The 24,120-nt window shown below is 55.9% G+C and overlaps 1 protein-coding gene and 2 long non-coding RNA genes across 4 annotated transcripts; all 3 read right to left on the bottom strand.

Annotated features, from left to right (window-relative positions):
• Nucleotides 1-1,255: 1,255 nt before the first annotated feature.
• On the bottom strand, nucleotides 1,256-3,548 carry LOC308192474. Its single transcript, XR_013948826.1, has 4 exons — nucleotides 3,446-3,548; nucleotides 3,189-3,308; nucleotides 2,579-2,687; nucleotides 1,256-2,054 (listed from the first exon to the last, which is right to left on the bottom strand). It is a non-coding gene; the product is annotated as an uncharacterized lncRNA (long non-coding RNA).
• A 4,585-nt stretch (nucleotides 3,549-8,133) lies between these two features.
• Nucleotides 8,134-23,365, bottom strand: LOC308192467 (gallinacin-3-like). The gene is made up of 4 exons (XM_080586068.1): nucleotides 23,209-23,365; nucleotides 22,949-23,039; nucleotides 18,326-18,434; nucleotides 8,134-8,289 (listed from the first exon to the last, which is right to left on the bottom strand). Exons 1-4 carry the CDS (start codon nucleotides 23,305-23,307, stop codon nucleotides 8,277-8,279), a joined length of 312 nt encoding a protein of 103 aa, XP_080442194.1. The 5' UTR covers nucleotides 23,308-23,365; the 3' UTR covers nucleotides 8,134-8,276.
• LOC308192476 lies at nucleotides 14,473-16,320 on the bottom strand. Of its 2 annotated transcripts, none has more exons than XR_013948829.1 (4): nucleotides 16,092-16,320; nucleotides 15,835-15,954; nucleotides 15,156-15,264; nucleotides 14,473-14,628 (listed from the first exon to the last, which is right to left on the bottom strand). It is a non-coding gene; the product is annotated as an uncharacterized lncRNA (long non-coding RNA). The 2 variants fall into 2 exon arrangements; XR_013948830.1 differs by having other exon boundaries at nucleotides 15,835-15,922; nucleotides 16,092-16,315.
• Nucleotides 23,366-24,120: the final 755 nt, after the last annotated feature.

Below are 24,120 nucleotides of genomic sequence, written 5' to 3'. Positions count from 1 at the left end.
AAAAGGGTATAAAAGGGCCAGTTGTGTGTAAAATGGGGCTGGTCAGTACGCTTCTCTGACCGAGCCTTGTGCCTGATGACTGCACTCTATCCAATCTTCTTATATTTCCTCATTAAATCTTTTCTTAACTCTGTCTGCTTATTTGCACTCTCTCTCCCGTGTGTGTGCGTGCCAGGACCGGTGAGACCTGGGGGTGTGCGTGAGTGAATTTAGGGCCGGCTGCCGGAGTCAGGCCGCGGGTGCAGGCCCCGTGGTTACTGCGGTGCCAGCTGCTGGAGTCAGAGGGGTCCTGCCATCAGGTCCTGGATCCAGCAGGGCCTGCTACCCCCCGCCATGGGGCAGGAGCGGTGTGTGCCCCCAAACCAGCTGCTGGGGGACCGGCGTGAGGGAGGCGAGGGCGGGCTCCACACTGGCGGCTGGAGCAGGGTCGTGGTCACTGAGTGTCTGTGTGTGCCCCACAACAGGTGTGGGGGGGTGCAGGGTGTGCTCACCAGCAAACTTTAAGTGGGTGAATAGGTTACCTGTGAAGCAGATTAGGTGTCTAGGCAGGTTCTGGATGGACAGAGGGGCCATGTCCATCAGAAGACCCAGAAGAAACAGTTTTGCTAGGACAGCTTCTTAAAGAGTAGTTCCTTTTTGTGGTATGGCAGCAGTTTGGTGCCAGTTTCCAAAGACAAAGGACGCAGTGTGTGTGTCCCGAGATGCGTCCAGCAAACCACAGCAGCAAACATCTCTTTTGCAAGGTGGGATGACACAAGACCCAGGGCTGAAGGCCTGGGAATCCTTCTCAGAGCTGTCAGAGGAGGAAAGCGATTCCTTGTCCTCTCTGACAGGGGGAGGACAGGAAAAAATGTTTCTTGGCCAGGTATCCTGAGGTGTCAGCAGCTTCTCCCGTAGGCTGCTGTGGGATGGCAGTGGGCATCTCCCATCCAAGTGCCATAAACCTCGCCCAGATTCCCATTGGAAAATTTCCCGTGGCTGTTGAAGAAAGGGGAGGACAGGCAGCCCAAGGGCACAGGAACACCCCTGGGTCCCTAGTGCTGCACCGCTCAGCCTGGGAGCTGATGCTGGAGCGGCAGCAAACTGATGTCCTCAAAAATCTCGCACCATTGCTGCTGACAGCCCAGCCACTGTCTATACTGTGCAGCAGCACTATCTGTTCTCATGCCAGCCTCATTCTTTCCCTAGGACCCTGGGAACGGGACCCTTGGAACTGTAGGAACTCATCAAGCCCTTGGGGATGAGAAGAGGCTACCGAAAGGGTGGTGGAAGCCTCCAAAACAGCACCAATAAGGTTAAGGGTGAATTTTCAGAGCTCACACACACGGGCAAACACCAATGTGCAGTCTGATCCCTCTTCTTGGAGCACAGTCCACGTCCCCTTTGGCACAGACAGCAACACCATAGCATAAACGATCACTTCTTTCCCACCGAGAAGCAGGACAGTAAGTCCTTGGCACTTGCGGAAACATGGGTTGAGCACTCATCCAATGAAGAGACTGCTACACACAACACAAAGAGATTGACGTGGAAGTACACTGCCCAGCACAGCCCTCTACACACAGCCAGCGCTGCTGGGCCCGTGGCTGCCCGGGACAATGGCCGCCCGTGCCCGGCAGCACCAGCACAGGGCTGTCACTCGCCCTCCCCAGCAGGCAGCACCTGCACAGCGCCTTCCTCACCCGCAGCAAACAGCCTGGCCCCACAGGGACTGCCAGCCCAGGCATCCCCACAGCGCTGGTGGGGAACAGCACCCCTGGGCACCCTCTGGCACAAGGACACGCTCACGCTTCCCACCAGCTGCAATACCAAACTGCAAGCCTTTATTCGAGCGCGGAAAAGCAGCCTCTGGCCAAACGGCAGCAGGCCTGGGGCAGGATGTCTCCAGCACACGGGTGCCCTCGCACCCAGCAGGAGCAGTGCTTCCACTCCCACGGGCACTGCACGGGGAGACTGCAGGGGCGGGAATGGGAGAGGACGTCAGGAGCTGTTTCCAGGAGCGAGAAGCGAGGGGGACATCCTGCTCACAGAATTCAGGGCATCAAAACCATGTCCTGTACAGAGAAAGCAGAAACCTTATCACCTCCTTGAAACTTCTCCCTTTTGTCTCTCTCCCACTCTCTCCCACCTCCTCCCCAAGGACTAACGAATCTTAAGACATAAGAGTCAAATGCCCAGAGGTGAACTCATGGCCTTACTGCTGAGGGCTTAGAACTGTGCCCTCCTTAGTGCTGGTAGCCCTGACTCCGAGTCTTTGCAGAAGCATCAAGAACAGGACCGTGTCCTTGACCATCTCCAAAAGGTAACCTTAACCCTTTGCCAGCATGGCAGAGTCCTCCACAAAGGCTGGGCAAGCCTTGTGGGGCTGAGCAGAATGGGGAGGTACTAGCTAAGCTTAGGGTCCTTCAGCACCATACAGGGCTGAATCCACACATCCAAGCCCACAATCCCCTTCCTTTCTGGGCCTCTCCTGCGGAGCGCATTCTGATGCTGATGGTTACGTGTGGAATAGGAAGAGTACCGTAACAATCATTTCAATGGACAAAGGAGGAATCCCTTTCTGCAGCCAGGATCTTACCTGCTGCAGCAAGGAACGATAAGTGAACATCTCCCATTACGCCTTTCAGGGAACCGGCAGCCCCCTGGACGACAAACTCCACCTCTGATTCCACAGGGGCCATAATTTCCTGTTGCAATAGAAAGACATGCACAGAGAAGCCATTGTAAAGATAATTGCATCATGGGTCAGAGCACTGGCACACCTTGCCCAAGAGGTTATGGAGTCCAAATGCTTGGAAACCTTCAAAAGCCACCTGGAGAGTCTCAAGAAAAGGAGATTTTGGGAAACTAAGCTGAGACACCAGGCCTGAACATGGGACAGTTTTGTGTGCCAGCCATTCCACCAAGCCAACATCCCCCTTGGGCTCCCTCCCATCCATGCACAGACCAAAAGGTCCCTCTGAAGGCCTTGCTGATGGGTGCTCTTGCAGAGACAAGAGCAGAGGAACAGCTGGACACAGGCTTGTAGCCTGCAGCCAAACCTCTTGCAATGACACTCAGAAAGCTTCTTTTCATCAGTCCCTCCTAACCTTTGCATCACTCCAACAAATCACATTGCTTCCCTGGACATGGAGGACCACACTGCCACAGGTCCACACCTCAGCCCATCTCCCTCCTTCCCCTCTCACCTGCAGCACCCTGGAGAAAGAGGAGGAAGAAGGGGAAGAGCAGGAACAGGATCTTCATGGCTGATGCCCGGAACAGGTCTTCACACAGCTGCAGTGAAGACAAACCAAGGTGACAAGGACCTGGGGGAGAACCCCAGGTGGTGCTGCAGGAGCCTGGGCACAGCTTTCAGGAACTCAGACAGGGGCTGCCTGCACCTACAGGAAAAAGATTTTTCCTCAGCCTTTCTCTTCAGAAGAGTTGTGAGGTGTGCACCTACCTGATGAAGGTCTTGGTGCTCAGGCACAAAGAGACCCAACAGGAATCCCTCGTGTCCACGTGCCCCTGCGGCCAGGGAGTGCTGCTTTGCCCTAAACATGAGGGTTTTATGCCACTGCTGGTGGGTTGGAGCTGGGCTTCTTCCTGCTGCCGCCTCTGCCCTTGGCCAATCAGTCAGAGACCCATGGGCATGGGCATGGTGGGGTTGCTCCTCGTCCCTCCTGGCTGCTGAGGTGCCTGCTGGGGCTGTTGCAATCGTCACCGTTATCCTCATGCAACACAGCTTGTGACACCCGGGGGCACAGCTGGCATGCAGCCTGCGGTGCCTGGAGGGCAATGGCTACACAGGTACCCTGGACAGAGGAGAAGGCTTCCCTCAGATGTCCTCTCATTGTTTTTGAAATTGACAGCTAGCATGTGATGGGCAAGATCACTGGTTTCAGTACAGCTTCTAGTACTGGTTGTCACCAGTGACGGTGACTCCACCACCTCCCTGGGCAACCCGTCCCAATGCCTGACTGCTCTTTCTGAGAAGAAATGTCTCCTACGTCCTAACCTAAACCTTCCCTGGCACAATGTGAGGCCATTCCCTCTAGTCCTATCACTGGTTACCTGTGAGAAGAGGCCGACCCCCAGCTCCCCACACCTTCCTTTCAGGCAGTTGCAGAGAACAATAAGGTCTGCCCGCAGCCTCCTCTTCTTCTCCAGGCAAAACACCCCCAGTGCCCTCAGCCGCTCCTCACAGGACTTGTGCTCCAAATAGCCTGGGAGGCATCAGGCCCAGCACTGCAGCTGGTCAAGAGAAGGGATTGTCCTGCTCTGCTCTGCCTGCTGCCACCTCACCTGGAACACTGCGGGCGGTTTTGGGCACCTCAGTGTCAGAAGGGCATAAAACTACCAGAGAGTGTCCAAGGAGGGCTACAAAGGTGGTGGAGGGTCTGGAGGGGAAGGCGTGTGAGGAGCAGCTGAGGTGCCTGGGTTTGTTCAGCCCAGAGCAGAGCAGGCCGAGGGGAGGCCTCATGGCGGCCTGCAGCTCCCTCACGAGGGGAGCGGAGGGGCAGGCGCTGAGCTCTGCTCTCTGGGGACAGCGACAGGACCCGAGGGAACGGCATGGAGCTGGGACAGGGGAGGGTCAGGCTGGGTGTGAGGGAAAGGTTCTGCACCCAGGGGTGGTCGGACACCTGGACAGGATCCTGCTGGTGTCCAAGCCTGCTGGAGCCCAAGAAGTGTTGGGACAACGCTCTCAGGCATAGGGATTGGTTTTGGGTGGTGCTTTGTAGAGCCAGGATTTGGACTCAGTGGTCCTTGTGGGTCTCTTCGTACCTTTGTGCTGGCTCCCGTGGCTGCCCGGGACACACAGCACCTTCCTCACCCGCAGCAAACAGCCTGGCCCCACAGGGACTGCCAGCCCGGGCATCCCCACAGTGCTGGTGGGGAACAGCACCCCTGGGCACCCTCTGGCACAAGGACACGCTCACACTTCCCACCAGCTGCAATGCCAAACTGCACACCTTTATTCGAGCGCGGAAAAGCAGCCTCTGGCCAAACGGCAGCAGGCCTGGGGCAGGATGTCTCCAGCACACGGGTGCCCTCGCACCCAGCAGGAGCAGTGCTTCCACTCCCACGGGCACTTCACGGGGAGACTGCAGGGGCGGGAAGGGGAGAGGACGTCAGGAGCTGTTTCCAGGAGCGAGAAGCGAGGGGGACATCCTGCTCACAAAATTCAGGGCATCAACCCCGTGTCCTGTACAGAGATAACAGAAAGCATGTCACCAGCTTGCACATTGTCACATTGCTTCCCTGGACATGGAGGACCACACTGCCACAGGTCCACACCTCAGCCCATCTCCCTCCTCCCCCTCTCACCTGCAGCACCCTGGAGAAAGAGGAGGAAGAAGGGGAAGAGCAGGAACAGGATCTTCATGGCTGATGCCCGGAGCAGGTCTTCACGGGGCTGCTGCAGTGAAGACAAACCAAGGTGACAAGGACCTGGGGGAGAACCCCAGGTGGTGCTGCAGGAGCCGGGGCACAGCTTTCAGGAATCCAAAAATGGACTGCCTCCTACTACAGGAAAAAGATGTTTTCTTGACCTTTCTCTTCAGAACAGTTCTCAGGTGTGCACCACCCTGCGTGCGCTGGGAGCATTTCAGGGTGTCCCAATAATTAAAAGAAATGAGACTCCCAGATGGACAGAAAGACACAAATCACAAGGGTTCCCCAGAGGGGTTCGATTTCTATGGCCTCACAACTGGCTGTCCCCAGAGCTGATCCCAATCAAGGGATGAAAGAAGACAGGCTTAGAGACAACAGGACATGCTCGTGACAAGTCTCACTGCAAAGCCTCTCATAAGGTTAGGGTCAAGAAAGGATCCAGGCTCTGCAAGTCATGGAAAAGAAGGGCCTGAGGCTACTATACTGCATGAAGGATTCATCGGTGCTGACAACCACCCCAGACAGCCCTAAGGTGGCCAGTGAAACCACCCTGCCCAATCACCTTGTGTTCCCCAGGCTCAGGACAGACCTCCCAGATGGGCTTGGGCATCCCCACCAACAACCCAAGGTAACTGCCAGCTCTGCAGCAGCAAGGAACCTCCCTGGCCCCACACTTACTGCCATAGCCCTGAGCAGCCCCTCCCCAGAGGGGAGCAAGAGTACAGGGAGGATCTAACAGTTGGTCCTTGCGAGGAGTCGAGGATGATGGACTTGAGCTGAGCAGCTGTACCAGAAGAGACAGGGCCCTGCAGGTCCCTACCTTATGAAGGTCTTGGTGCTCAGGCGCAAAAAAAGCCAACAGGAATCCTTGGTGTCCACGTGCCCCTGCAGCCAAGGAGTGCTGCTTTGCCCTAAACGTGAGGGTTTTATGCCATTGCTGGTGGGTGGGAGCTGGGCTTCTTCCTGCTGCCGCCTCTGCCGCCCTTGGCCAATCAGTCAGAGACCCATGGGCATGTTCATGGTGGGGTTGCTCCTCGTCCCTCCTGGCTGCTGAGGTGCCTGCTGGGGCTGTTGCAATCGTCACCGTTATCCTCACGCAACACAGCTTGTGACACCCGGGGGCACAGCGGGCACGCAGCCTGCGGTGCCTGGGCATGAACCGCCCGCCATGGACAAAGCAGATGGGCTGGGGCAGGCAATGGCAGCACGGGCACCCTGCAAGGAGAAGAAGGCTTCCCTCAGGCGTCCTCGCATATTGTTAATGATACGACATCTTGGGACTCCTTGGAGAGGGTTTGGAAGCCAGGGGGGTGCGGGGGTGGCCTCTGAGAGAAGAGCCCCGCAGCTGCCCCATGTCAGACAAGAGCCAGGTCCAGCCCACTCCAAAAGGGACCTGTTGGTGGCCAAAGCTGAGCTAATGAGCGACACTGGTTGTGCCTCTGTCATAACATGGAATCATTGAATCATTTAGGATGGAAAAGACCTCTGAGATCATCAAGTCCAACCCAGAAACGAGCCCTGCCGAGTCCACCGTTTAATACTATAATCATAGAATCATTAAGGTTGGCCAAGACCTTCAAGATCATCTGGTCCAGCTATCTCCCTACCACCAATGTCACCCACCAAAACACATCCCTAAGCACCACATCCAACCTTTCCCTGAACACCCCCAGGGACAGTGACTCAACCACGTCCCTGGGCAACCCGTCCCAATGCCTGGCTGCTCCTTCTGAGAAGAAATGTCTCCTCATTTCTAACCTGAACCTTAACTGGTGCAACTTGAGGCCATTCCCTCTACTCCTATCACTAGTTACCTGTGACAAGAGGCCGAACCCCAGCTCCCTACACCTTCCTTTCAGGCAGTTGCAGAGAACAATAAGGTCTCCCCTGAGCCTCCTCTTCTCCAGACTAAACACCCCCAGTGCCCTCAGCCGCTCCTCACAGGACTTGTGTTCCAAATAACTCCGGGTACATGAGGCCTGGCACTGCAGCCAGTCGAGGGAAGGGACTGTCTCGCTCTGCTCTGCCTGCTGCCGCCTCACCTCAAGCACTGGGGGTGGTTTTGGGCGCCACAGTGTCAGAAGGGCATAAAACTAATGGAGCATGTCAAAAGGAGGGCTATGAAGGTGGTGGAGGGTCTGGAGGGGAAGGCGTGTGAGGAGTGGCTGAGGTGCCTGGGTTCGTTCAGCGCAGAGCAGAGCAGGCCGAGGGGAGGCCTCATGGCGGCCTGCAGCTCCCTCACGAGGGGAGCGGAGGGGCAGGCGCTGAGCTCTGCTCTCTGGGGACAGCGACAGGACCCGAGGGAACGGCATGGAGCTGGGACAGGGGAGGGTCAGGCTGGGTGTGAGGGAAAGGTTCTGCACCCAGGGGTGGTCGGGCACCTGGATAGGATCCTGCTGGTGTCCAAGCCTGCTGGAGTCCAAGAAGTGTTGGGACAATTCTCTCAGACATAGGGATTGGTTTTGGGTGGTGCTTTGTGGAGCCAGGATTTGGACTCAATGGTCCTTGTAGGTCCCTTGTACCTTTGTGCTGGCACCCAGGACTCCCCGGGACAATGGCCGCCTGTGCCTAGCAGCACGAGCACAGGGCTCCCGCTCGCCCTCCTCAGCAGGCAGCGCCTGCACAGCGCCTTCCTCACCCACAGCAAACAGCCTGGCCCCACAGGGACTGCCAGCCCCGGCGTCCCCATGGTGCTGGTGGGGAACAGCACCCCTGGGCACCCTCTGGCACAAGGACACGCTCACGCTTCCCACCAGCTGCAATGCCAAACTGCACGCCTTTATTCGAGCGGGGAAAAGCAGCCTCTGGCCAAACAATTGTAGGCCCGTGGAACAGGACATCAGGAGCTGGTTCCAGGAGCGAGAAGCGAGGGGGACATCCTGCTCACAGAATCCAGGGCATCAGCCCCATATCCTGTACAGAGAAAGCAGAAAACTTATCATCACCTCCTTGAAACTTCTCCGTTTTGTCTCTCTCCCACTCTCTCCCACCTCCTCTCCAAGGACACACGAGTCTTGAGACATAAGAGTCAAATGCCCAGAGGTGAACTCATGGCCTTACTGCTGAGGGCTTAGAACTGTGCCCTCCTTAGTGCTGGTAGCCCTGACTCCGAGTTCTTTGCAGAAGCATCAAGAACAGGACCGTGTCCTTGACCATCTCCAAAAGGTAACCACAACCCTTTGCCAGCATGGGAGAGTCCTCCGCAAAGGCTGGGCAAGCCTTGTGGGGCTGAGCAGAATGGGGAGGTGCTGGCTAAGCTTAGGGTCCTTCAGCACCATACAGGGCTGAATCCGCACATCCAAGCCCACAATCCCCTTCCTTTCCAGGCCTCTCCTGCGGAGCGCATTCTGATGCTGATGGTTAGGTGTGGAATAGGAAGAGTACTGTAACAATCATTTCAAAGGACAAAGGAGGAATCCCTTTCTGCAGCCAGGACCTTACCTGCTGCAACAGGGTACGAAACCGAAACATTTCCCAATCTGTGTTTCAGCGAACTGGCAGCCCCCAAAACGACAATTTCCCCCTCTTATTCTGCATTGGATAGAATTTCCTGTTGCAATAGAAAGACATGCACAGAGAAGCCATTGTAAAGATAATTGCAACATGGGTCAGAACACTGGCAAACCTTGCCCAGAGAGGTTCTCGAGTCAACTTGCTGAGAGATTTTCAAAAGTTACACGGAGAGGCTCGAGACAAGGAGGCTTTGGGACACGGTGCTGGGGGTCGAAACAAAACCACTTTGAGGGCCAGCCATTCCACCAACCCAACATCCCCCTTGGGCTCTCTCCCAAAGGCCAAAAGGTCCCTCTGAAAGACGCTGCTGTGCTAACCTCAGCCTTGCTGATGGGAGCTCTTGAAGAGAGAAGCACAGAGGAGCAGCTGAACACAGGCTGCAGCCTGTGGCCATACCTCTTCCTGACCCCACAAGAAGACAGGACTTTTTTCCAACGATTTTTCTGCACCCCACTTCCATGACCTCTTACAAAGACACTCAGAAAGCTTCTTTTCATCAGTCCCTCCTAACCTTTGCATCACTCCAACAAATCACATTGCTTCCCTGGACATGGAGGACCACACTGCCATGGGTCCACACCTCAGCCCATCTCCCTCCTTCCCCTCTCACCTGCAGCACCCTGGAGAAAGAGGAGGAAGAAGGGGAAGAGCAGGAACAGGATCTTCATGGCTGAAGCCTGGGGGAGGTCTTCACTGGGCTCCTGCAGTGAAGACAAACCAAGGTGACAAGGACCTGGGGGAGAAGCCCAGGTGGTGCTGCAGGAGCCTGGGCACAACTTTCAGGAACCCAAATAGGGGCTAGCTGCACCTACGAGAAAAAGATTTTTACTCAGCCTTTCTCTTCAGAAGAGTTCTGAGGTGTGCACCTACCTGATGAAGGTCTTGGTGCTCAGGCACAAAGAGACCCAACAGATATCCCTCGTGTCCAGGTGCCCCTGTGGCCAGGGAGTGCTGCTTTGCCCTAAACGTGAGGGTTTTATGCCATTGCTGGTGGGTGGGAGCTGGGCTTCTTCCTGGTGCCGCCTCTGCCCTTGGCCAATCAGTCAGAGACCCATGGGCATGGGGCATGGTGGAGTTGCTCCTCGTCCCTCCTGGCTGCTGAGGTGCCTGCTGGGGCTGTTGCAATCGTCACCGTTATCCTCGCGCAACACAGCTTGTGACACCCGGGGGCACAGCGGGCACGCAGCCTGCGGTGCCTGGGCATGAACCGCCCGCCATGGACAAAGCAGATGGGCTGGGGCAGGCAATGGCAGCACGGGCACCCTGCAAGGAGAAGAAGGCTTCCCTCAGGCGTCCTCGCATATTGTTAATGATACGACATCTTGGGACTCCTTGGAGAGGGTTTGGAAGCCAGGGGGGTGCGGGGGTGGCCTCTGAGAGAAGAGCCCCACAGCTGCCCCATGTCAGACAAGAGCCAGGTCCAGCCCACTCCAAAAGGGACCTGTTGGTGGCCAAAGCTGAGCTAATGAGCGACACTGGTTGTGCCTCTGTCCTAACATGGAATCAAGGAATCATTTAGGTGGAAAAAAACTCTGAGATCACCAAGTCCAACCCAGAAGCGAGCACTGCCAAGTCCACCATTAAACCATAGAATCATAGAATGGTTAAGGTTGGCCAAGACCTTCAAGATCATCTGGTCCAACCATCCCCCTACCACCAATGTCACCCACAAAACCACATCCCTAAGCACCACGTCCAACCTTTCCTTCAACACCTCCAGGGACGGTGACGCCACCACCTCCCTGGGCAACCCATCCCAATGCCTGACTGCTCTTTCTGAGAAGAAATGTCTTCTCATTTACAACCTGAACTTACCTTGGTAGAACTTGAGGCCATTCCCTCTAGTCCTATCACTAGTTACCTGTGAGAAGAGGCCGACCCCCAGCTCCCCACACCTTCCTTTCAGGCAGTTGCAGAGAACAATAAGGTCTCCCCTGAGCCTCCTCTGCTCTAGACTAAACACCCGCAGTGCCCTCAGCTGCTCCTCACAGGACTTGTGCTCCAAATAGCTTGGGGGACATCAGGCCTGGCACTGCAGCCGGTCAAGAGAAGGGATTGTCCTGCTCTGCTCCGCCTGCTGCTGTCTCACCTCAAGCACTGGGGGTGGTTTTGGGCGCCACAGTGTCAGAAGGGCATAAAACTACCAGAGAGTGTCCAAGGGAGGGCCATGAAGGTGGTGGAGGGTCTGGAGGGGAAGGCGTGTGAGGAGCGGCTGAGGTGCCTGGGTTTGTTCAGCCCAGAGCAGAGCAGGCCGAGGGGAGCTCGGCCTCGTGCAGCTCCCTCACGAGGGGAGCGGAGGGGCAGGCGCTGAGCTCTGCTCTCTGGGGACAGCGACAGGACCCGAGGGAACGGCATGGAGCTGGGACAGGGGAGGGTCAGGCTGGGTGTGAGGGAAAGGTTCTGCACCCAGGGGTGGTCGGACACCTGGACAGGATCCTGCTGGTGTCCAAGCCTGCTGGAGCCCAAGAAGTGTTGGGACAACGCTCTCAGATATAGGGATTGGTTTTGGGTGGTGCTTTGTAGAGCCAGGATTTGGACTCAGTGGTCCTTGTGGGTCTCTTCGTACCTTCGTGCTGGCTCCCGTGGCTGCCCGGGACACACAGCACCTTCCTCACCCGCAGCAAACAGCCTGGCCCCACAGGGACTGCCAGCCCCGGCGTCCCCACAGCGCTGGTGGGGAACAGCACCCCTGGGCACCCTCTGGCACAAGGACACGCTCACGCTTCCCACCAGCTGCAATGCCAAACTGCACGCCTTTATTCGAGCGGGGAAAAGCAGCCTCTGGCCTAATGGCAGCAGGCCTGGGGCAGGATGTCTCCAGCACACGGGTGCCCTCGCACCCAGCAGGAGCAGTGCTTCCACTCCCACGGGCACTCCACGGGGTGACTACAGAGGTGGGATGGGGAGAGGACGTCAGGAGCTGTTTCCAGGAGCGAGAAGCGAGGGGGACATCCTGCTCACAGAATTCAGGGCATCAAACCCATGTGCTGTAAGAAGGAAGCAGAAAGCAGGTCACCAGCTTGCAACTTCCTTCTCCCATGCTCCCAGTTGCTCCCACCTCCTCTGGTATGAAAGCCAAATACATGGTGCAAAAGAATCAGCCTCCATGGAGGTAAACAGTAGCCCTTTCTGCAGACAGCACTGACACGTTATGCTTAGGGGTGGTAGCCCTGCCTCCAAGTCTTTGCATTGTCATCGAGAACAGGGTTGTGACCTTGGCCCTTCTCCCAGGGAAAACCTTGACTGTTGTGCAGCAGGGATATGCCCTTTGCAAAGCTGCAAAGGTATCACGGGACTGCATGGTAATGTTTGTCTTGGGATTTTGAGCTGTTTCAGCCCCAAAAAGGGCGCTTCCGAATCCACGAGGACTCTTCCCTCGTTTCCTGGGACTCTCCCACAAAGCATAAATACAGCAGAGTATTTACCAGGCATTGACTGGAAAGAGTTCCGTAACGACCATTTCAATGGATAAAGGAGGAATTCCTTTCCACATCCAGGATGCTAGACCTGTGAGATACAAAGCTGTGTTTTTGCAGTAGAACGTGGTTTTGCAGTGGAAAATTCCATTAACCTTGCATATTCAAAAGTGATTGTGCAGGCATGACAGTGGCATAGCAGTGGGGAGTATGTTAAGCAGATAAGGGGAAGGTCTCACTGTCCCAGAATAAGGAGGATAGGTAAGAAAAACAAGGCCAACAGTGCAAAATCATTAAAAACAGAAAATTGCGGGCCTCTAGTCACGACAGAAGAAGGGAGGAAAAGGAAGAGGAGAAATTAAAGGTTGGTCAAATAAAATTGTACATATATGATACAGTAATAAGCATCAAATAGTTTGTGAACCTGTACTACTAAGCTAGTGAGGAAGCAGTAGGAATCAAATGCAGGGTAATAGGGAATATAAGGTTATGATATACGTTTGCTGGGTGTTCCTGCTTGCAGGATGCCCACCATTGCAATCGCGAGTAAAATAGCTTCACACAAGACCCTCCCTGAGAACATTATTGAGGTATTTCTCACAGACCTTACCTTCTGCAGCAGGGAACGAAATCTGCACATTTCCCAATAGCCGTGGCAGGGAAGGGACATCTCCCAAAGGTACAGAATCCCCCATATCGTCCACATTCTATGCCATTTCCTGGAGCTATGGAGAATCATAGACACAAAAACAGTTGAGGTAATGATTTGGGTGAGTTGTGAGTGCTTGAAGAAGCACTGACACTCTCCATGCGTTCCAGACCAACATGTAGGCTCATCTTCATGCTTGCCATATGTGGGTCTTCCAACGCAAGGTGTCTCACCCAGAAGGGCTCTTTCACACCCCTACAGGTGCACACAAGAGCAGAGAGGGAGGAAGACCAGTGGGAAGACCAAGGGAGAAGCGTGCTGGCTGCCCAGCTGCGTGTCCAGCCCTGCCTGGACCAGCAGAGCTGTTAAGTGGGGCACTCATCACAGCCCACAGCCCTGTCCAAGCTGCTCCGTGAGTTTGAGGGAACTCCGAAGGAAAGCCCTTACCCAGCCCTCACATGGATCATGGCTCGGGAGAAGGGGGCTTTGGGACACTGTTCTGAAACACCAGGTCTCAAAATAGGACCTCTTTGTGTGCCAGCCATACTACCAAGTCAACATCCCGCTTGGGCTCTCTGCCATCCCTGCACAGGCCAAAAGATCCCTCTGAAGGACACTGCTGTGCTAACCTCAGCATTGCTGATGGGTGCTCTTGCAGAGACAAGAGCAGAGGATCAGCTGGACACAGGCTACAGCCTGCAGCCAAACCCCTTCCTGACCCCACAAGAAGTCAGGCCTTTCTTCTTCAGCCTTTTCTACACCCCAATTCCATGTCCTCTTGCAAAGACCACTCAGAAGGCTTCTTTTCAACAGTCCATCCAAAACCTTGATTCACTCCAACAACTGGCATTGCTTCTACCAGAGAGTGTCCAAGGGAGGGCCATGAAGGTGGTGAAGGGTCTGCAGGGGAAGGTGTGTGAGGAGAGGCTGAGGTGCCTGGGTTTGTTCAGCCCAGAGCAGAGCAGGCCGAGGGAGGCCTCATGGCGGCCTGCAGCTCCCTCACAAGGGGAGCAGAGGGACAGGCGCTGAGCTCTGCTCTCTGGGGACAGCGACAGGACCCGAGGGAACGGCATGGAGCTGGGACAGGGGAGGGTCAGGCTGGGTGTGAGGGAAAGGTTCTGCACCCAGAGGTGGTCGGACACCTGGATAGGATCTTGCTGGTTTCTAAGCCTGCTGGAGTCCAAGAAGTGTTGGGACAATGCTCTCAGACATAGGGATTGGTTTTCAGTGGTGCTTTGTGGAGCCAAGATTTGGACTCAGTGGTCCTTGTGGGTCCCTTGTACCTTTGTGCTGGCACCCAGGACTCCCCGGGACAATGGCCGCCCGTGCCCGACAGTATCAGCACAGGGCTCCCGCTCGCCCTCCTCAGCAGTCAGCGCCTGCACAGCCCCTTCCTCACCCACAGCAAACAGCCTGGCCCCACAGGGACTGCCAGCCCCAGCGTCCCCACGGCGCTGGTGGGGAACAGCACCCCTGGGCACCCTCTGGCACAAGGACACGCTCACGCTTCCCACCAGCTGCAATGCCAAACTGCACGCCTTTATTCGAGCGGGGAAAAGCAGCCTCTGGCCAAACAATTGTAGGCCCGTGGAACAGGACGTCAGGAGCTGTTTCCAGGAGCGAGAAGCGAGGGGGACATCCTGCTCACAGAATCCAGGGCATCAGCCCCATATCCTGTACAGAGAAAGCAGAAAACTTATCATCACCTCCTTGAAACTTCTCCCTTTTGTCTCTCTCCAACTCTCTCCCACCTCCTCTCCAAGGACAAACGAGTCTTGAGACATAAGAGTCAAATGCCCAGAGGTGAACTCATGGCCTTACTGCTGATGGCTTAGAACTGTGCCCTCCTTAGTGCTGGTAACCCTGACTCCGAGTCTTTGCAGAAGCATCAAGAACAGGACCGTGTCCTTGACCATCTCCAAAAGGTAACCACAACCCTTTGCCAGCATGGGAGAGTCCTCCGCAAAGGCTGGGCAAGCCTTGTGGGGCTGAGCAGAATGGGGATGTACTAGCTAAGGTTAGGGTACTTCAGCCCCACACAGGGCTGAATCCACACATCCAAACCCACAATCCCCTTCCTTTCCAGGCCTCTCCTGCGGAGCGCATTCTGATGCTGATGGTTAGGTGTGGAATAGGAAGAGTACTGTAACAATCATTTCAAAGGACAAAGGAGGAATCCCTTTCTGCAGCCAGGACCTTACCTGCTGCAACAGGGTACGAAACCGAAACATTTCCCAATCTGTGTTTCAGCGAACTGGCAGCCCCCAAAACGACAAATTCCCCCTCCAATTCTGCATTGGATAAAATTTCCTGTTGCAAGAGAAAGTCATGCACAGAGAAGCCATTGTAAAGATAATTGCAACATGGGTCAGAGCACTGGGACCGCTTGTCAAGAGAGGTTCTGGAGACAGCCTACTTTGAGATCATCAAAAGTCACACGGAGAGGCTCGAGACAAGGAGGCTTTGGGACGCAGTGCTGGGGGTCAAAACGAAACCAGTCTGAGTGCCAGCCACCAACCCAACATCCCCCTTGGACTCTCTCCCAAAGGCCAAAAGATCCCTCTGAAAGACGCTGCTGTGCTAACCTCAGCCTTGCTGACGGGAGCTTTTTCAGAGGCAAGAGCAGAGGAGCAGCTGAACACAGGCTTGCAACCTGCAGCCAAACCTCTTCCTGACCCCACAGGAAGCCAGGCCTTTTGTTCTCAACTCTTTCTACACCCCAATTCCATGTCCTCTTGCAAAGACCACTCAGAAGGCTTCTTCTCAACAGTCCCTCCTAACCTTTGAATCACTCCAACAACTGGCATTGCTTCCCTGGACATGGAGGACCACACTGCCACAGTTCCACACCTCAGCCCATCTCCCTCCTTCCCCTCTCACCTGCAGTGCCCTGGAGAAAGAGGAGGAAGAAGGAGAAGAGCAGGAACAGGATCTTCATGGCTGATGCCCGGAACAGGTCTTCACACAGCTGCAGTGAAGACAAACCAAGGTGACAAGGACCTGGGGGAGAACCCCAGGTGGTGCTGCAGGAGCCTGGGCACAGCTTTCAGGAACTCAGACAGGGGCTGCCTGCACCTACAGGAAAAAGATTTTTCCTCAGCCTTTCTCTTCAGAAGAGTTCTGAGGTGTGCACCTACCTGATGAAGGTCTTGGTGCTCAGGCACAAAGAGACCCAACAGATATCCCTCGTGTCCACGTGCCCCTGTGGCCAGGGAGTGCTGCTTTGCCCTAAACGTGAGGGTTTTATGCCATTGCTGGTGGGTGGGAGCTGGGCTTCTTCCTGCTGCCGCCTCTGCCCTTGGCCAATCAGTCAGAGACCCATGGGCATGGGCATGGTGGGGTTGCTCCTCGTCCCTCCTGGCTGCTGAGGTGCCTGCTGGGGCTGTTGCAATCGTCACCGTTATCCTCACGCAACACAGCTTGTGACACCCGGGGGCACAGCGGGCACGCAGCCTGCGGTGCCTGGAGGGCAATGGCAGCACAGGCACCTTGGGTGGAGAAGAAGGCTTCCCTCAGGTGTCCTCTCATATTTTTTGAAATGGACAGCTAGCATGCGATGGGCAAGATCATTGATTTCAGTACAGGTTCTAGTACTGGTTGTCACCAGTGACGGTGACTCCACCACCTCCCTGGGCAACCCGTCCCAATGCCTGACTGCTCTTTCTGAGAAGAAATGTCTCCTACTTTCTAACCTAAACCTTCCCTGGCACAATGTGAGGCCATTCCCTCTGGTCCTATCACTAGTTACCTGTGAGAAGAGGCCCACCCCCAGCTCCCTACACCTTCCTTTCAGGCAGTTGCAGAGAGCAATAAGGTCTCCCCTGTGCCTCATCTTCTCCAAACTAAACACCCCCAGTGCCCTCAGCCGCTCCTCACAGGACGTCTGCTCCAGTCTGGGGGGCATCAGGCCCAGCACTGCAGCTGGTGAAGAGAAGGGATTGTTCCACTCTGCTCTGCCTCCTGCCGCCTCACCTCGAGCACTGTGGGCGGTTTTGGGCACCACAGTGTCAGAAGGGCATAAAACTACCAGAGAGTGTCCAAAGGTGGGCTACAAAGATGGTGAAGGGTCTGGAGGGGAAGGTGTGTGAGGAGCAGCTGAGGTGCCTGGGTTTGTTCAGCCCAGAGCAGAGCAGGCCGAGGGGAGGCCTCATGGCGGCCTGCAGCTCCCTCACGAGGGGAGCGGAGGGGCAGGCGCTGAGCTCTGCTCTCTGGGGACAGGGACAGGACCCGAGGGAACGGCATGGAGCTGGGACAGGGGAGGGTCAGGCTGGGTGTGAGGGAAAGGTTCTGCACCCAGGGGTGGTTGGGCACCTGGATAGGATCTTGCTGGTTTCCAAGCCTGCTGGAGTCCAAGAAGTGTTGGGACAATTCCCTCAGGCATAGGGGTTGGTTTTGGGTGGTGCTTTGTGGAGCCAGGATTTGGACTCAGTGGTCCTTGTGGGTCCCTTTGTACTTTTGTGCTAGCACCCAGGACTCCCCGGGACAATGGCCTCCCATGTCCAGCAGCACCAGCACAGGGCTCCCGCTCACCCTCCTCAGCAGTCAGCGCCTGCACAGCGCCTTCCTCACCCACAGCAAACAGCCTGGCCCCGCAAGAACTGCCATCCTGACGACCCCAAGGCGCTAGTGGGGAACAGCACCCCTGGGCACCCTCTGTCACAAGGACACGCTCACGCTTCCCATCAGCTGTAATGCCAAACTGCACGCCTTTATTCGAGTGGAGAAAAGCAGCCTCTGGCCAAACAATTGTAGGCCCGTGGAACAGGACGTCAGGAGCTGGTTCCAGGAGTGAGAAGTGAGGGGGACATCCTGCTCACAGAATCCAGGGCATCAACCCCATGTCCTGTACAGAGAAAGCAGACAAGCATGGCACCTGCTTGAAACTTCTCCCATTTGTCTCTCTCCAACTCTCTCCCACCTCCTCTCCAAGGACAAACGAGTCTTGAGACATAAGAGTCAAATGCCCAGAGGTGAACTCATGGCCTTACTGCTGAGGGCTTAGAACTGTGCCCTCCTTAGTGCTGGTAGCCCTGACTCCGAGTCTTTGCAGAAGCATCAAGAACAGGACCGTGTCCTTGACCATCTCCAAAAGGTAACCACAACCCTTTGCCAGCATGGGAGAGTCCTCTGCAAAGGCTGGGCAAGCCTTGTGGGGCTGAGCAGAATGGGGAGGTGCTGGCTAAGCTTAGGGTCCTTCAGCACCACACAGGGCTGAACCCACACATCCGAACCCACAATCCCCTTCCTTTCCAGGCCTCTCCTGTGGAGCGTATTCTTCAGATGCTGGTGGTTAGGTGTGGACTAGGAAGAGTTCTGTAACAATTATTTAAGTGGACAAAGGAGGAATCCCTTTCCTCAGCCAGGACCTTACCTGCTGCAACAGGGTATGAAACCTGAACATCTCCCAATACGTCTTTCAGTGAACTGGCAGCCCCGCACACGACAATTTCCCCCTCTTATTCTGCAGAGGACAGAATTTCCTGTTGCAATAGAAAGACATGCACAGAGAAGCCATTGTAAAGATAATTGCAACATGGGTCAGAGCACTGCACATCTTGCCCAGAGAGATTCTAGAGTCAACTTGCTGAGAGATTTTCAAAAGTCACACGGAGAGGCTCGAGACAAGGTGACTTTGGAAAATTGTGCTGGGGGTCAAAACAAAAACACTTTGTGTGCCGGACATTCCACCAAGCCAACATCCCCCTTGGGCTCTCTCCCATCCCTGCACAGGCCAAAAGGTCCCTCTGAAGGACACTGCTGTCCACACCTCAGCCCATCTCCCTCCTTCCGCTCTCACCTGCAGCACCCTGGAGAAAGAGGAGGAAGAATGGGAAGAGCAGGAACAGAATCTTCATGGCTGATGCCCAGAGAAGGTCTTCACGGGGCTGCTGCAGAAAAGACAAACCGTGGTGACGAGGACCTGGGGGAGAACCCCAGGTGGTGCTGCAGGAGCCTGGGCACAACTTTGGGGAACCCAAATCGGAGCTAGCTGTGCCTACAAGAAAAAGATGTTTCCCATCCTTTCTCTTCAGAAGAGTTCTGAGGTGTGCACCTACCTGATGAAGGTCTTGGTGCTCAGGCACAAAGAGACCCAACAGGAATCCCTCGTGTCCACGTGCCCCTGCGGCCAGGGAGTGCTGCTTTGCCCTAAACATGAGGGTTTTATGCCACTGCTGGTGGGTGGGAGCTGGGCTTCTTCCTGCTGCCGCCCTTGGCCAATCAGTCAGAGACCCATGGGCATGGGCATGGTGGGGTTGCTCCTCGTCCCTCCTGGCTGCTGAGGTGCCTGCTGGGGCTGTTGCAATCGTCACCGTTATCCTCACGCAACACAGCTTGTGACACCCGGGGGCACAGCTGGCACGCAGCCTGCGGTGCCTGGGCATGAACCGCCCGCCATGGGCAAAGAAGATGGGCTGGGGCAGGCAATGGCAGCACGGGCACCCTGCAAGGAGAAGGCGGCTTCCCTCAGGCATCCTCGCAATTTTTTGAAATTGTCAGCTAGCATGCAATGTGCAGGATCATTGATATCAGTACAGCTTCTAACACTGGCATTCACAGTGTCCTTCTGGAGAAAATGCCACGCATCAAGCTAGGCAAGAACAAAAGACCATAAGCAAACAAGTGGCTGAGGGGTCGGGGTCAAGGGGTTATAGTAAAAGGGGTTCCATTAAGCTGGCAGACAGTCCCCATTGGGATGCCCAGGGCTCCATTTTAGAGCCAGATCTCATCAGTGTTTTTTTAACTGGTTTGGATGCAGGACTCAAACGCATTCTAAGTTTGCAGATGAGCCTAAACAGGGAGGAGCTGTGGATTCCCCCCAGGGGTAAGAGGCCTTATAGAGAGATCCTGACAGAGTAGTGGGCTGGGCCGTCACCAAGGTCATGAAGTTCACCAAGAGCAAAGCTGGGATTCTGCACCTGGGCCGGGGCAGCCCTAGCTAGATGTAGAGTGTGGGGGAGGAGAGGCTTGAGAGCAGCCTGCGGAAATGGAGCTGGGGGTTTTGGCTGACAGCAGGTTGGATCTGAGGCAGCAGCGTGCCCTGGCAGCCAGGAGGGCCAGAAATCACAGGATCATTAAGGTTGGAGAATCCCTCCAAGATCATCCGGTCCAACCATCCCCCGACTACCAGTGTCACATCCTAAACCATGTCCCTAAGCACCACGTCCAACCTCTCCTTGAACACCCCCAGGGACGGTGACTCCACCACCTCCCTGGGCAACCCGTCCCAATGCCTGGCTGCTCTTTCTGAGCAGAAATGTCTCCTCATTTCCAACCTGAACCTCCCCTGGCACAACTTGAGGCCATTCCCTCTGGTCCTATCACTGGTTACCTGTGAGAAGAGGCCCACCCCCAGCTCCCCACACCTTCCTTTCAGGCAGTTGCAGAGAGCAATAAGGTCTCCCCTGTGCCTCCTCTTCTCCAAACTAAACACCCCCAGTGCCCTCAGCTGCTCCTCACAGGACTTGTGCTCCAAATAACTCAGGGTACATGAGTCCTGGCACTGCAGCTGGGCGAGGGAAGGGATTGTCCCACCCTGCTCTGCCTGCTGCTGCCTCACCTCAAGCACTGGGGGCGGTTTTGGGCGCCACAGTGTCAGAAGGGCATCAAACTACTGAGGAATGTCCAAAGGAGGGCTACGAAGGTGGTGGAGGGTCTGGAGGGGAAGGCGTGTGAGGAGCGGCTGAGGTGCCTGGGTTTGTTCAGCCCAGAGCAGGCCGAGGGGAGGCCTCATGGCGGCCTGCAGCTCCCTCACGAGGGGAGCGGAGGGGCAGGCGCTGAGCTCTGCTCTCTGGGGACAGCGACAGGACCCGAGGGAACGGCATGGAGCTGGGACAGGGGAGGGTCAGGCTGGGTGTGAGGGAAAGGTTCTGCACCCAGGGGTGGTCGGGCACCTGGACAGGATCCTGCTGGTGTCCAAGCCTGCTGGAGCCCAAGAAGTGTTGGGACAACGCTCTCTGGCATAGGGATTGGTTTTGGGTGGTGCTCTGTGGAGCCAGGATTTGGACTCGATGGTCCTTGTGGGTCATTTTGTACTCAGGATATTCAGGGATTCTGTGACTCTATGATCATGACCAATATTCTTCATTTTTTTTCTCATTTGTACAGTGTCAGAAGAGCTCTAACTCACAGCATTGGGAGAGCACAGCCAAGCTCCCAGCACAGCCCCTAGCGGGCAGGGCTCCAGCATGCTGGGGAAGGACAAGGAGGAACATGGGGACATCAGAACAGATTGGGTGGGCAGCCCTGGCCATGCCCAGCAAGGCACAGCCCTCTGCATGCAGCCAGCGCTGCTGTCACCTGTGGCTGCCCGGGACAAGAGACGCCCGTGCCCGGCAGCACCAGCACAGGGCTCCCGCTCGCCCTCCCCAGCAGGCAGCGCCTGCACAGCGCCTTCCTCACCCACAGCAAACAGCCTGGCCCCACAGGGACTGCCAGCCCCGGCGTCCCCACGGCGCTGGTGGGGAACAGCGCCCCTGGGCACCCTCTGGCACAAGGACATGCTCACGCTTCCCACCAGCTGCAATGCCAAACTGCACGCCTTTATTCGAGCGCGGAAAAGCAGCCTCTGGCCAAACGGCAGCAGGCCTGGGGCAGGATGTCTCCAGCACACGGGTGCCCTCGCACCCAGCAGGAGCAGTGCTTCCACTCCCACGGGCACTGCACGGGGAGACTGCAGGGGCGGGAAGGGGAGAGGACGTCAGGAGCTGTTTCCAGGAGCGAGAAGCGAGGGGGACATCCTGCTCACAGAATTCAGGGCATCAAACCCATGTGCTGTAAGAAGGAAGCAGAAAGCATGTCACCAGCTTGCAACTTCCTTCTCCCATGCTCCCAGTTGCTCCCACCTCCTCTGGTATGAAAGCCAAATACATGGTGCAAAAGAATCAGCCTCCATGGAGGTAAACAGCAGCCCTTTCTGCAGACACCACTGACACGTTATGTTTACGGGTGGTAGCCCTGCCTCCAAGTCTTTGCATTGTCATCGAGAACAGGGTTGTGACCTTGGCCCTTCTCCCAGGGAAAACCTTGACTGTTGTGCAGCAGGGATATGCCCTCTGCAAAGCCATTAAAAGTGTCATAGGACCAGTGACACATTGGTCTTGAGAGCTGGAACTGTTTCAACCTCCAAAAAGGTAGTTCAAAATTTATGAGGACTCTTCCCTCCCTTCCTGGGACTCTCCCACAGAGCATAAATGCAGCAGAGTATTTACGAGGCATCGACTAGAAGGAGTTCTGTAACCACCATTTCAGTGGATAAAGGAGGAATTCCTTTCCTCAGCCAGGAATCCAGACCTTACCTTCTGCAGCAGGGAACTAGAGATGAACATCTCCCAATGGGTCTGGAAGGGAAGCGGCATCTCCCAAAGGTACAGATTCCCCCTCTTAGTCTGCATGCATGGGAGCTTCCTGGAGCCATGGGAAATCATAGACACAAAAACAGTTGAGGTGATGATTTGGGTGAGTTGTGAGTGCTTGCAGAGTGCGTGCACTGACACCCTCAATGCATTCGAGGCCAACATCTGGGCACATCATCTTCACGCTTGGGGTATGTAGGTCTTCCAAAGCAAGGTGTCTCACCCAGAAGGGCTCTTTCACAGCCCTACAGGTGCACACAAGAGCAGAGAGGGAGGAGGACCAGCAAGAAGATGAAGGGAAAGGCGTGCTGGCTGCCCAGCTGCATGTCCAGCCCTGCCTGGACCAGCAGAGCTGTCAAGTGGGGCACTCATCACAGCCCACAGCCCTGTCCAAGCTGCACCGTGAGTCTGAGGGAGCTCTGATGGAAAGTCCTTACCCAGCCCTCAAAGGAATCGTGGCTTGAGGGAAGGGGGCTTTGGGACGCTGTGCTGGAGGTCAAAACAAAAACACTTTGTGTGCCAGCCATTCCACCAAGCCAACATCCCCCTTGGGCTCTCTCCCATCCCTGCACAGGCCAAAAGGTCCCTCTGAAGGACACTGCTATCCACACCTCAGCCCATCTCCCTCCTTCCCCTCTCACCTGCAGCACCCTGGAGAAAGAGGAGGAAGAAGGGGAAGAGCAGGAACAGGATCTTCATGGCTGATGCCCGGAGCAGGTCTTCACAGGGCTGCTGCAGAAAAGACAAACCGTGGTGACGAGGACCTGGGGGAGAACCCCAGGTGGTGCTGCAGGAGCCTGGGCACAGCTTCGGGGAACCCAAATAGGGGCTAGCTGCGCCTACGAGAAAAAGATGTTTTCTCAGCCTTTCTCTTCAGAAGAGTTGTGAGGTGTGCACCTACCTGATGAAGGTCTTGGTGCTCAGGCACAAAGAGATCCAACAGGAATCCCTCGTGTCCACGTGCCCCTGCGGCCAGGGAGTGCTGCTTTGCCCTAAACATGAGGGTTTTATGCCATTGCTGGTGGGTGGGAGCTGGGCTTCTTCCTGCTGCCGCCTCTGCCCTTGGCCAATCAGTCAGAGACCCATGGGCATGGGCATGGTGGGGTTGCTCCTCGTCCCTCCTGGCTGCTGAGGTGCCTGCTGGGGCTGTTGCAATCGTCACCGTTATCCTCACGCAACACAGCTTGTGACACCCGGGGGCACAGCGGGCACGCAGCCTGCGGTGCCTGGGCATGAACCGCCCGCCAAGGGCAAAGCAGATGGGCTAGGGGAGATCCCAGCAGCAAACAGTCCCTTAAAAGGATAAAATATTTGTCTCTCCCTCTCCTCTCAGTTTACTTAGTAATCAACTTGTGCATGACATGCAGGATCACATATAATATTTTTCTTTTCTCTACTGTTAACGTTACAGGTACAGTTTTGTGTTTGGCAGGCCAAGATGTGACAAATAGGACGCTGTCTTTCTGATGGCTGCTGTGATTAACAGGTAGTGAGCAGAGGAACACCAACTGGGTGAGTCCACAGCTCTCCTGTGGAGCTGAGTTCCAAGAGGGCTGTCCCAGTGTTCTGATGTACAAATGCTTTGGGACATTCATCCTGAAGAGACGAAGGGTCTTGAGGTTGAGCCCCAGCCCCTCCCTGCCCTGCCCTGCTCCCTGGCCCAGGACAGGGATGTCCTCTGCCCCACCAGCTCCCATGGGGACAGCCCCATGGCAGTGCAGTGGCCACCCCCATGTCTCCCTTGAGATGAACGCTGTTGGTCTGCCCCAAGCCTTGCCCACAGCGCTGCCCCACAGCCTGGCCCCAAGCTCCC

The sequence above is a fragment of the Anser brachyrhynchus genome, assembly GCF_964034855.1.
Source record: "Anser brachyrhynchus genome assembly, chromosome: 3".
In the NCBI taxonomy this organism is placed as follows: domain Eukaryota; kingdom Metazoa; phylum Chordata; class Aves; order Anseriformes; family Anatidae; genus Anser; species Anser brachyrhynchus.
Note: the sequence above shows the minus strand (reverse complement) of the source record. Positions and strands in the feature narration are given on the sequence as shown.

Excerpts from the sequence above, each read along its gene's own strand:
- LOC308192467 (XM_080586068.1), bottom strand. The coding sequence starts at position 23,307 with ATGTTTAGGGCAAAGCAGCACTCCCTGGCCGCAGGGGCACGTGGACAC. Across the intron at positions 23,040-23,208 it reads AGCACCAAGACCTTCATCAG|CAGCCCTGTGAAGACCTGCT; the intron begins GTAGGTGCACAC and ends TCTTTTCTGCAG. Across the intron at positions 18,435-22,948 it reads CTTTCTCCAGGGTGCTGCAG|GAAATTCTGTCCTCTGCAGA; the intron begins GTGAGAGGGGAA and ends CTATTGCAACAG.